Source organism: Zeugodacus cucurbitae, chromosome 5 (genome assembly GCF_028554725.1).
Source record: "Zeugodacus cucurbitae isolate PBARC_wt_2022May chromosome 5, idZeuCucr1.2, whole genome shotgun sequence".
Classification (NCBI taxonomy): Eukaryota; Metazoa; Arthropoda; class Insecta; order Diptera; family Tephritidae; genus Zeugodacus; species Zeugodacus cucurbitae.
In genome coordinates this window covers 15,626,852-15,639,957 of record NC_071670.1, presented here as the reverse complement: position 1 = coordinate 15,639,957, position 13,106 = coordinate 15,626,852, and the positions used below count along the sequence as shown (strand labels likewise).

Genomic DNA, 13,106 nt, shown 5'->3' with positions numbered 1-13,106 from the left:
TAAAACAAGTAAGGAAAGGCTAAGTTCGGGTGCAACCGAACATTTTATACTCTCGCAATTTATTAAAGAAATTTAGCCAATACATATATGCGGAATAAAGCTCACCGTACTTTTGAAAAACCTATAATTAGGTATATGGGAGCTAGGAGAAGATACTTTTGAAAAACCTACAATGAGGTATATGGAGATGTTATGTCCCGATTTTAATAATTTTTGGACACACTGTTAGAAGAAAACAATTTCCTCTGAATTACATTAAATTATTTGAGAGATTTACCCATATTTTCGGTTAAAATTTATCCTTAGGCGCTGAGTTCAACATGTTCGATATCTGGGGCCTTGAAAAGTTATCTTCCGTTTTCGACAATTTTTTCACAAGTGAAGCCAGAGATGATATGCACTAATTGTGTAAAGTTTTATTCCGTTATCTTCATTGGTTCCTTATGTTTACATTATAAAGTGAAGGAATAAGATGGATTTCAAAATTGAGTTATAATAAAAGTAGTAGTGGTTGAGAACCGATTTCGCCCATTTTTTGTCCATGTTATCAGGGTGTCAAGAAAATATTATATACCGAATCGGTTGAGTAGTTCCTGAGATATGGTTTTTGACCCATAAGTGGGCGATGCCACGCCCATTTTTCATTCTGTAAAAAAATCTGAGTACAGCTCCCTTCTGCTATTTCTTCTGCAAAATTTAGTGTGTCTGACGTTTTTCGTTAGTTGGTTAACCCACTTTCAGTAATTTTCAACCTAACCTTTGTATTGGAGGTGGGCGTGGTTATTATCCGATTTCAAACAATTTTCATGGTGTGTGGTGGGGTATGTAAGAGAACCGACTGCAGAAAGTTTGGATTATATACCTATATTAGTTTGCGAGTTAAATACAAATAACCGATTTGTGGGCGGGGACACGCCCACTTCCCCAAAAAAATTACATCCAAATATACCCCCTCCTAGTGCGATCCTTTATTGCAAATTTTATATCTTCATTTAGGGCTTAGTTATGACACTTTATGTGTTTTTGGTTTTCGCCATTTTGTGGGCGTGGCAATGGTCCGATTCTGCCCATTTTCGAACTTGATCTTCTTATGGTGCCAAGGAATATTTGTGCCAAGTTTCGTCAAGATATCTTAATTTTTACTCAAGTTACAGCTTGCACAGACGAACAGACGGACAGACGGAAGGACGGACAGACATCCGGATTTCAAATCTACTCGTCACCCTGATCACTTTGGTATATATAACCCTATATCTAACTCGTTCAGTTTTAGGTGTTACATACAACCGTTATGTGAACAAAACTATAATACTCTCTTTAGCAACTTTTGTTGCGAGAGTATAAAAATAGTTAATTAATTTATGTTTTAGCAGAATAAATTATTAATTTTTATAATTATTTTAACAAAATGCAATTAAAGTTAAAATATTTGATCAAAGAAAAATATTTTTTATGCGTACTGTACAGTCAACACAGGGTGTAGAAACACTGCAAGCAAATAATCAATGCATAGAGAAATTACAAACGTATGGTGTGTGTTTTGGCTATTGTAAACAGTTACAGAGTGATTCAAATGTTATTTTTTTATCTGACAGTTGAATATTAAATTCCTCAGTTTAAATATTGTATATTACATTTTATATACAAATTAAAGATTCATTGTTTATCAGACTGATCCAGCCTATAAATTCAAGGTGATTTGTATCACTAGCGCACAAAACAGAAGTAGGACATTTAAGAGAAGCCGATAGTTAAATTAGAACCAACTTATGAAGTGGGTTTTCTGCTAAATCTTTACTGGTAACTACGATGACTACGTCATATTGTCCGAATGGACGAAAGCATTCCAGCTTTGAAAGTGTTCGATGCAGTACCCCTTGGTGGAAGCAGAGGAAGAGGAAAATCACCACTCCGTTGGAAAGATCAGGGGAGAGCGATCTGGTTTCGCTTGGTATTCCCAATTGGCGCCAAGAAAAAGAGACCAAAAGCGAGCTATTATTGATTAGGCAATAAACACTTCGCGGGGTCTACGCTAATTACATACAGCCGTTGAAAAATACTTAAGAACGATGTTGAGTTCTTGTCATTAGAGATTATTTTTAATAAAAACCCCTTAAATCCCTAGGATAAAAAACTTTAAAACTTTGTTTTGAGCCAAACGGAAAAGTTAACATATATGATTATCAACGCATCGTTCTTAAGTATTTTTCAGCGGGTGTAAATTAGGGTGGCCCTTAGTTGTATGGAGGATAAAAATGGATATGGATTCTCGATCGCACCCCTTAGAAATATGCGAAAAGCCCAAAACCTAGTTCATACAAAGTTTTGGGTCAATCAAATAAGGTTTAGAGGTTGCGCAAGGAGCTTGAAATCCTGAAAAAAATAAGAATTTTTGCCATTTTTATGTCTCAGACTTCCATATTTCAAAGTCACATTATCCCTTACTGGTTTTTCATACCGTAATAAGATAATAAGAATAACATTAGAACCGTTATAACGGTATATCACGAGCATGCGACGCTTGAGAATGCACCACATTAAATTTACTTTCATATTTGTATTGCTGTAACTCTATCATCAATCGACCGATTTTTAAGATTGTGGTAATTTTGGAAAGGTAATAAAATGCAGATCTTATTACGGTATGGAAACCAGATAGTGTGGCTTTGAAATATGGAGACATAAAAATGGCAAAAATTCTTAATTTTTCAGGATTTCAAGCTCCTTGCGCAACCTCTAAACCTTTTTTGATTGACCCAAAACTTTGTATATACTAGTTTTTGGGCTATTCGCATATTTCTAGGGGGTGCGATCGAGAATCGGAATACTTTGGAAAATAAGGGCCACCCTAGTGTACATATACATTACTGGTATATTCAGCGAGAAGATGGTAATAGTAAGTACTTAATCTGTTACAGATTACAGCTAGCTTGAAAGATAGTGACTTTGGTAACACTTCTTGGTTGAAAGTGTGGAAAAAATATATGTTTATCCCATCAAAGGCTGTCAGTTTGATGGTATTCCTCAAAACAATAACTACGTGACGCTAAACTAATTCGAAAAAATTTCTAATATATTATCTTTTACTTACATTTGCATAAGTATCTCCTTAATGTTCCGCTCCTGACGTTCTGGCAAATGGAAAGTCTTCTTCTTAGCGGTTTGATTATATTTGGAGATCTGTAAGATACAGAAAACGATATTAAATTGTCTCAAATACTTTTATATTAAAATAATATAAATAATTACATGATACGTTTGCTTGTTGATGGTATCGCGCGCCTTCTGCATAGCATTTGTCAAAGCTTTAGTCTCTTTATTGATACGCTCCACCTCCTGGGCGAATTCTTTATCGGCAATTGGATTGGTGGGTAGGCGGGTATGTGCCTGACGCACAAGATGTTGGCATCTATTTAGAAAATAATGATTATATAAACAAGGTATAATATAATTTCCATTTACTTTACTCACTTCTTCGTTATGATCTCCTGCTGATCGCTGATCTCCTCAAAGCGCTCGGCCAGGCGATGCGCTGTCTCACGTATATTCTCACGCTCCTGCTCCAAATCGGCAATTTCATGCTCCTGCTGCTCTTTGCGCAACTTTATAGTGTTGACACGCCTTGTGATTTCAGCACGCACCAGTTCGTGGCGCTTCAAATACTGTGTGCGCAGCACCTCAATGGCTTGTGTGAGCAGCTCATAACACTCCTGTGGTGTTGGTGTGCTAGTTTTGTCTACTGAGAGTATTGGCTGTGTAACGTCACGCTTGAGCATGCTTTTGATGTGATCGACGAAGGAAGGCTCCAACATGCGATCCAATTCAGACTTGGCTTCCAATTTTTGCAATGATTTATCTGTTTCCTCTTTAATTTTCACTGTTTCCACAAGTATTTTAGGATCGATGATTAGTTTTAGACTGATAACTTCACCACTACCGAGTAGTAGTACAACGCCCGAAGGCATTTGGAGTAGCACGAAGCCGAGTACGGCGTTGATGCGTTCGCTGGCATCGATTTTAGTGCAAACAATATATTCGGCATTTGAGGCGGTCGAGAGTGGGCTGATGTCGGATTCGACTGTGGAGGGGGAGGAAAAGAGATGATAAATTATTGTTTTTATAAGTTTGGTATGTGTGTTGCCATTACTTACCATCACTTTCTACGAAACGTTGCAGCTCGGCGATGAAATTGATGGTTATCGCATGCAATCCGGCATTGTGGTAGGCGAAATAGCGCATCTCATTGATATAATCGCTGCAAATATGAAGTGATCGAATAAGTTGTGAGGTGATATAGTTCCCAAGAAATATCAGATTAAAGATACAAACCGTTTCAAATGTATGGGACAATTGTAAGTCTTGGATTTTGGGTCATCCTTCGGTAAACCCAGTTCCAGCAAAACCGTTTCCAGAACATGTATTGTGTACTCAGATGGATGTATGATCAAGCTGGCGTCTACTTCGTTAAAAGACTGTAAGAGAAATGCATTTTTATTAGTAAAATACTCACTTATGTATATAAAAATATTAGTCTCGGCTAGCTTTACAAACCTCCTCCGCTTCCTCCGCCTCAAGGAATAGTGCATGATGCAGAGTGCCATTCGCTTCGGCAATGACCAGTGTTGGCGGCAAGGAGGGGATGACTAAAATAGCACATGAGTCCAAGCCATAATTGTCGTTGCTATGTGGTGTAATTGTTAGTGGGCCTTGTAAGCGTGGTCTACAGCAGAGTAAAGTGCAAAACTTGTTATAAATAAATTTATATAAATATGTATTATATTGTGAAAACTTACTTATGACTATCTAGTCCAGCCATTAGTACGTAGATATTGCCGTTCTCACGCAACACAATAATAGGCCATTCAATACGTTCGTTATTTCGTGCGTTATTTTGCTAGAAATTATCAAAAAATTGAGGTTAGCATGCATTTTTTTTTTGAAGAAACTTATAAACATATTATCTATAATACAATAAAAATATCGACTCTGCTGAATGACAGCAAATTCTCCACTTACCTTTCCTGTAGCCGACTCATTAAAGGCCTTCGAGAGATTTCGACTGTGATTTAACGTATCCTTCGTGGTGTTGTTATTAATGGTAGTTGATGAGTTTAATACTGCATCTTCCTTCGAAGCCAGAGTGGGTGCAATATCAAAATCTACAGCAAATTCACCAAGCGATAGCGCTGTCGAGCTATTGAGACTGTTATCAGACTTCATCGGCACTGGACCGACTTTCCATACGTGACGGAGTGTGGAATTGTCATAAACGCTGAAAATGGAAGGTTATAATTATAAATATTGAACATGAATTCAAATGATGTACGTATTATATATAGTACTCATAGAAGACTCTGTTTATAACCTTAACAACATCTATAAAGCTTTCACATACACTAAAAGCTTTGTTGAAGTTCAAAAGTTTCTATAAGCGTCAACTATATTATACAATTATATATTGTGAAAGCTTTCACTTACACTAGAAGCTTTTATGATGTGTAAGCATTATTTCCTGTAAAAACTTTGGATCTATAAACTTCAATATACATATAATTTGGTTCTTTTAATCATTTTATAGAGTGCTCATAGTATTTCATTGCCCCTTTAGAGTGTAATGTTAGAAAGAACCGAAAGGTTTAACTGCGCCAAACTTTCATTAACAATAAAACTGAAGCAAGAACTGGGTGTCACGTATTACTACTGTTTCCGGTGAATAAGATATTAAACAAGCTTCGTGAGGGCAAAAGCTTTCAATTGGGAATTTCATATTAAAATCACTCAAAGTGCTAAACATGAAACTGAGTCCAATATAGTGTCTTCGTAAAAAGTAAGCTCCCTAGAACTGAGTAAATCTCATTCACAGATCCTCTTGCTCTAGGATTAACATTCAAAATAGACGGAGCTAAATACTATTTTCGTTAAATAAATTAAAAACAGATTGATACTGATCTTTGGGACCCCTAGAAACATTTTCTGAATAATGTTTTGCAAAAATATGTTTGCTAAATAAAAAAATGTAAGTTCCCAAAACTTTGAGAACATTTTTTTACAGTCCTTGGCCTCCTACTCTTAATGAAACCGTCGTAATTAAAGTGCTGAACACATAGACAACGACGAGCGACATCTGTCAAATATTAAAATACACGCGTTCTTATGGGCACAGATTTTTAGACAACAGCACGACTTCGCGACAAAAGGGTTGAAGTCTTCGATGTCGCTAAATTAGAAATGTTTCTAATTTTGCCGACGACAATGGCCGCTGTAGAGCTGCCACTATTATGTGAAATGTAAAATTATTCAAAGTTCTAACAAGTATGCCGTTATTTTGAAGCAGCAGAAGCGTAAAATAGCTTTGATAAATAATTTATAATAACAATCGGTTATTTAAAACAAATAAATCGACCTATTTTTACATATTTTGCACAAATAATTTCACTTTAAACTAAATATGTAAATTTTATTGAAGTGAAAGATTTTAGTACGGCAACAATGAAATTTTCTGTTTGATATGTCGCTGCCGTCTTCAAAATGTTCAAGACGTAGGTTTTAAAGCAACATTTGTGATCATCCGTCGATACGTCGTGTTGTGTCGTCGTCTTTGTGTTCAGCACTTAATGTTTATGAATGAATATCAGATTTTTGGAGCTCATTACATGGAACCCCTTAGTTTATATAATAATAAATTTTCTTGAAACTACTTTTTAAGGAGTTTTTCTAATGTAGGTCCAAAAGGCTACGGAAAACGAGGAAAAGAGTTAAAATTTATTAGAAAAATATACCTGAAAACTAGTAAGGAAGAGCTAAGTTTGGGTGTAACCGAACATTTTATACTCTCGCAATTTATTGATGTAATTTTATACAGATAACACAATTCGACCCATTTATTCGGCATAAAGTTCAATAGAATAACGAAAATCATCATAAATAGTATATGGGGACTGAGGTAATTAATGAACTGATTTCACTCGTTTTCACCACCAAGATACAACGTATCGAAGACTATACGCTCACTTAATTTAATATTACTTATAATTAGGTATATGGGATCTGGGGGAAGTTATGACCCGATTTTTACCATTTCAGGTACAGAGAGAAACTGTTATGAGAAAAAAATTCAGAGGGAATGAATTACATTAAAATATCTGAGGGATTTACCTAAGTATATTTTCGGGGAAAAATTACCCTTAGGCACTGAGTTCTTCATGTTCGATATCAGGGGCCTTGAAAGTTCGATTTTGACAATTTCACAAGTGATGCAACAGATCATATACAGTGTTTGTGTAAAGTTTTATTTCTTCATTGGTTCCTAATGTATATATTATAAAGTGAAGGAATAAGATGAAATTCAAAAATTAGTTATATGGGAAGTTGTCGTGGTTGTGAACCAATTTTGTCCATTTTTCACACCTATCATCAGGGTGTCAAGAAAATATTATATACCGAATTTCATTGAAATCTGTCTGGTAGTTCCAGAGATATGGTTTTTGACCCATAAGTGGGCGACGCCACGCCCATTTTCCATTTTGTAAAAAAATCTGAGTGCAGCTTCCTTCTGCCATTTCTTATGTAAAATTTGGTGTTTCTGACGTTTTTCGTTAGTGAGTTAACGCACTTTTAGTAATTTTCAACCTAACCTTTGTATGGGAGGTGGGCGTGGTTATTATCAGATTCCTTTCATTTTTGGACTGTATAAGGAAATGACTAAAATAAATGACTGCTTTGGTTTGTATAGCTTTATTGGTTTACGAGTTATATATAAAAAACCTATTTGGGGGCGTGGTCACGCCTACTTTTCAAAAACAATTACATCCAAGTGTGCCCCTCCCTAATGTGATCCTATGTTCCAAATTTTATTTCCATAGCTTTATTTATGGCTTAGTTATGGCACTTTATGTGTTTTCGGTTTTCGCCATTTTGTGGGCGTGGCAATGGTCCGATTTTGCTTATTTTCGAAAGCAACCTTCCTATGGTGCCAAGAAATAAGTGTGCCAAGTTTCATTAAGATATCTTAATTTTTACTCAAGTTATCGCTTGCACGGACAGACGGACGGACAGACATCCGGATTTCAAATCCACTCGTTATCCTGATCATTTATGTATACATAACCCCATATCTAACTCTTATATTTCTTGGTGACACAAACAACCGTTAGGTGAACAAAACTATTATATTCTGTGCAACAGGTTGCGAGAATATAAAAATTCCATAGTTTTTGAAGACAATTAATACTTCTAATGAAGTTTTTACTAGATTTCAAACAATTTAACTCAAATTTTAACAAAAGTAATATATTGAAATTTAAAAACCTCGAAAAAAAATTTGGTTGCCCCTTTTCAGCATAATAATAATATATATTAATTTTTAATATATAAAGATCCATTACTATATCATTTTTGACACTTTAGCATTTTCGTATTTTTTCCAGCAGACAATTATTTCACGCCACCATTGTAGTGCATTGCGGCCCACCAACTAAACAATAAATTAAACGCTTGGATTAGAAAATACACTGCAACACTTACCGTATTGTATTGTCCGAGAGCAGTACGAGCAGATGCGAGTCGGTAGGCGAAAATGGATGCCAACGCAACTGACGCAGTTCCAGGTGGGGATTGTTGCTAAACAGTAGCGAGTCCAAATTAAATGCGCTGCAAAGAAAAAAAGCAAAGAGTGAGACTAACAGGCGAAATTAGAGAACGAAAAAAAATTGGGGAAAACAATTAACAAGAAATTACACAAAAAGATAGTAGTTAGGAAGCTGAAAAGAAAACAACTACAAAAACAACAATATGGTAAAACATTTAAGCAGTTAAAATATGAATGTTTATTTCATTAGCCAAAAATTGTGGCTTACACAAGCTGCCTGCCATCCAGCTAAATTATATAGTTTTTGTTGGCTTAATGCGGTTTAAAATGTTAGCGCATAAATTCACTTAGGAAAGCCGCTTTTGAGCCAACAAACACTATTTACTTGCCTGCCACACACACAATTAAGAAATATAAGAAGTAGAAAAAAATATAAAATTATAACGGTACCAAACAACGAGGCTTCCTTGGCATGCTTCAAAAGCTGCAATGCGCCTATAAACCCAAGGGAGGCGTGTTAAATGAGTTAATTTACCTGAACTAGCGACATTTGCTGGATAAAAAGTAAACTCATATTTACAACAACACATGTGCATATATGCCAACAAAAATACACATTTTTCCACGCCCACAATTTTGATAAGCTCAATTTATGCGCGAAAATTTTCATAATGCTTCGCGGAAGTCAACCAAGCCTAGCAGTTAGTAGGCGTAAGAGTGTCTTAAGTGCTTGAAAGAATACTCACACACGTATGCCTTAGTGTGTTAAATTATGCATAAACTTAGCAAGAAATTATACACACACACTCACCAACTCATATGTGAAGCCACTTATGCATTATCTTTTTTGCTAAGCCTTTGCTTTAATTATTTCTATAGTTGTAGTGTTTACGCACTGATAAGCGCCTAAAAGTCGGCTTGTATGCGTTTGTAAATGTGTAAGTTGAAGCCAAGAAATATCGTTCATTTAATTTTTTCTTGGAAGCATTATATTTATTAACACTTTTTCCCTTCAACAATACTCTTATCATTTTTCTTTTTAGAAATACGATCAAAGTTAAGATGAGTTCTATGGCTGATTCTCAAGATAAGGATCACACTTAGACTGCTAAGCCAAGTCCTCATGTATCCACAAACATTGTTGCATTTACTTAACAACCTCCAATACAAACCAACAACAATTTCTTGTAGAACATTTTATTGCTTTAGCAATAATATTTCTAAGAAAAATGTTAGAATCATGGAATTTATTAGAATTAAAGAAATATGAAATACTTCAAATTAAAGATAAATTATATATATTGATAATTGACAGATAATTGTTAATGCTAGAAAAGCCAAATTTGATAACACTCATAATATTTAAATATATATTAGGTTGTCAAATATCCTTTCGCCTTTTTGTCCTTTGAATTTCCCGGGTATGTATAAAGCGCTACAGTGCTCGTATCTGGGAATACTATACATCTTTGAAAGGTCCTGACATAACCTACAAAATGTCGCTATGCATGATAAGTTTGTTATGAACAGCTATAGACGAGTAAACATGGAGTGCACTAACGCCGAAATTCTCGCTACTTTAAAGTTTTCCTTCGTTAAAGGCAAATCCGCTAGAGAAACGTTTTGTGGGATTAATGGTGTTTTCTATCACTCCGAACTGTGGAGGAACGGTTTCAACTATTCAGAGCGGGTGAAAACGACACCATGGATAATCCAGCCGGCGGAAGACCTGTGATGACGAATGCCGATCAAATCATAGAAAACATCGATTTAGACCGGCATGTGGTATCTCGTGACATCACCCAGGAGATGGGAGTTAGAACAACTGGACCGCTTGAAGCAGGCGATCGACCAGAAGCGTACAGAATTGGCCAATAGGAAGGGTGTAGTGTTCCACCAGGACAACGCCAGACCACACACTTCGTTGATGACTCGTCAAAAGCTACGGGGGCTCGGATGGGAGGTTTTATCGCATCCACTATATAGCCCGGACATAGCGTCAAGTGCTGTCTATGGCGAACAAAAGGTATTCCAATCTGAACTTCAAAAATAGTTCTACTACTATTTAAGGAGTTTTTGGAAAACAGGGTCTACATAAGATGAGGAATGGGGTTAAAAAATATACATCGTAAAAACCACAGTTTTTAAAGACGATATATATGTATGTACGTCTAATGGATGTGAAAACCGCCGGAAATGTGCTGAAGCCCTTAGCTCAAATTAAGCTACCCCATACTTCATAAGACCCTAGATATCTATACTTATATTTTATACAGCATCTATTCAATCAGCTTGAAAAGACGAATAATCAAAACGTAATACATATAATTTTGAGAAATTTTTTCAGGCAATATTGTAAATGCATAACTTAAATTTCAGTCCTTCCGATTGATTTTCTATTGAATATTTAGGAAAAAAATTTATTACTCCTATAATAATAAATAAAAATATATGTAACTGATCCTGCAAAAGATACAGGGTTCGTGAGAGATTACACTTCGGCCGATGGCAGTTTTTGTATATTTTATTTGAAAACAAAAAAATACATACAACAAGTAAGGAAAGGCTAAGTTCGGGTGCAACCTAACATTTTATACTCTCGCAATTTATTGAAGAAAATCGTCATATATAGATATGAGGGCTGAGGTAATTCCTGAACCGATTTCATTCATTTTCATCAGCAAGGTACACTATACCCAAGACTATATGCTCACTTAATTTTGCTAAGATAGCTCACATATTAACCAATACATATATGTGGAATAAAGTTCATCGTATTTTTGAAAAATCTATAATTAGGTATATGGGAGCTAGGAGAAGATACTTTTGAAAAACCTACAATGAGGTATATGGAGATGTTATGTCCCGATTTTAATAATTTTTGGACACACTATTAGAAGAAAACAATTTCCTCTGAATTACATTAAATTATCTGAGAGATTTACCCATATTTTCGGTTAAAATTTAACCTTAGGCGCTGAGTTCAACATGTTCGATATCTGGGGCCTTGAAAAGTTACGGTCCGTTTTCGACAATTTTTTCACAAGTGAAGCCGGAGATGAAATGCACTATTTGTGTAAAGTTTTATTCCGCTATCTTCATTGGTTCCTTATGTTTACATTATAAAGTGAAGGAATAAGATGGATTTCAAAATTGAGTCATAAGGAAAGTAGTAGTGGTTGTGAACCGATTTCGCCCATTTTTTGTCCGTGTTATCGGGTGTCAAGAAAATATTAATTACCGAATTTCATTCGAATCGGTAGATTAGTTCCTGAGATATGGTTTTTGACCCATAAGTGAGCGATGCCACGCCCATTTTCCATTTTGTAAAAAAATCTGAGCACAGCTCCCTTCTGCTATTTCTCCTGCAAAATTTTGTATTTTTGACGTTTTTCGTTAGTTAGTTAACCCACTTTTAGTAATTTTCAACCTAATCTTTGTATGGGAGGTGGGCGTGGTTATTATCCGATTTCAACTATTTTCATGGTGTGTGAAGGGGTACGTAAGAGAACCGACTGCAAAAAGTTTGGTTTATATAGCTTTATTGGTGTGCGAGTTAAATACAAATAACCGATTTGTGGGCGGGGCCACGCCCACTTCCCCAAAAAAATTACATCCAAATATGCCCCCTCCTATTGCGATCCTTTATTCCAAATTTTACTTTGGTGTAGAGGACAGCAGAAAGAAATATATATTTAAACTCCGTGAACATACAAGTCCATTGGCCAATGCCTTGGTACATTCCTGAAATCTAATACGTTTAAAAAGAAGATATCTGCCATCCTAATAGAGAGGAACATATTACCTAAACAGCTTTCGCACATCTCCTTGAGCATGTCTAGTTTTAAATAAATTTAAGATTTTAGTACTTATCGTTAGGCTTTAAACGAGCAGATCCAATAAATAAAGAAATACTGGAAAAAAGTACTTTGCCAAATTCCGTGATCTTTACATGATCACTTCAGTAAAAACTTGTTTTGAAAAGCAAAATAATCAACAATATAATAAAAAAGAGGATACTTCAAATATATCAAAGGCATACACACGTTGACGATATAGGATAAATATTCGAATATCCTAAAGCTCTATGCAAATTGGATGCCTAACAAGCTCAAAATCAACGGATTCACTTTGTCATAAACTAATTAATTTTGATAGTAAAATTGCTTGAAACTGCCTTCGAATTGCTTCCTTACATCCATCGTATTCCCCTGATATAAGCTTCAGCGCATTTTTATCAAGATAATACTCGTTGGTAAGATATTTAGCGACTGAAATGAGGCTTATTTTATTGCAGATTTGTTTATTTTTATTATAAAATTGTTCCTTCAAACATTTTACATGTTTATTCCAACTGTGTTGTTCAAATAAAATATCAATAATATTCGTTTTTAGTAATAAAAAATGTCTCAAATTGCGTGCAAAATATTATTTTAGTAAATGTTACTCATACGCACTGTACTACGATATATGAAATTAGTTCAGAAAATGTTGAAAATTATAAATATAAGTATTTTTT

At 35.2% G+C, this 13,106-nt stretch overlaps 1 protein-coding gene across 2 annotated transcripts in view; it reads right to left on the bottom strand.

Annotated features, from left to right (window-relative positions):
* LOC105214624 (nuclear pore complex protein Nup88) overlaps nucleotides 1–13,106 on the bottom strand; it is an 85,852-nt gene that overhangs the window by 345 nt on the left and 72,401 nt on the right. For both annotated transcript variants that reach the window (XM_054231158.1, XM_011188149.3), the window contains exons 3-11: nucleotides 8,524–8,649; nucleotides 5,017–5,272; nucleotides 4,794–4,894; nucleotides 4,552–4,720; nucleotides 4,330–4,472; nucleotides 4,152–4,255; nucleotides 3,472–4,078; nucleotides 3,250–3,409; nucleotides 3,092–3,180 (exon numbers count right to left, since the gene is read on the bottom strand). In XM_054231158.1, coding sequence (XP_054087133.1) covers nucleotides 3,092–3,180; nucleotides 3,250–3,409; nucleotides 3,472–4,078; nucleotides 4,152–4,255; nucleotides 4,330–4,472; nucleotides 4,552–4,720; nucleotides 4,794–4,894; nucleotides 5,017–5,272; nucleotides 8,524–8,649 — 1,755 coding nt within the window. The remainder of the gene's footprint in view (nucleotides 1–3,091; nucleotides 3,181–3,249; nucleotides 3,410–3,471; nucleotides 4,079–4,151; nucleotides 4,256–4,329; nucleotides 4,473–4,551; nucleotides 4,721–4,793; nucleotides 4,895–5,016; nucleotides 5,273–8,523; nucleotides 8,650–13,106) is intronic.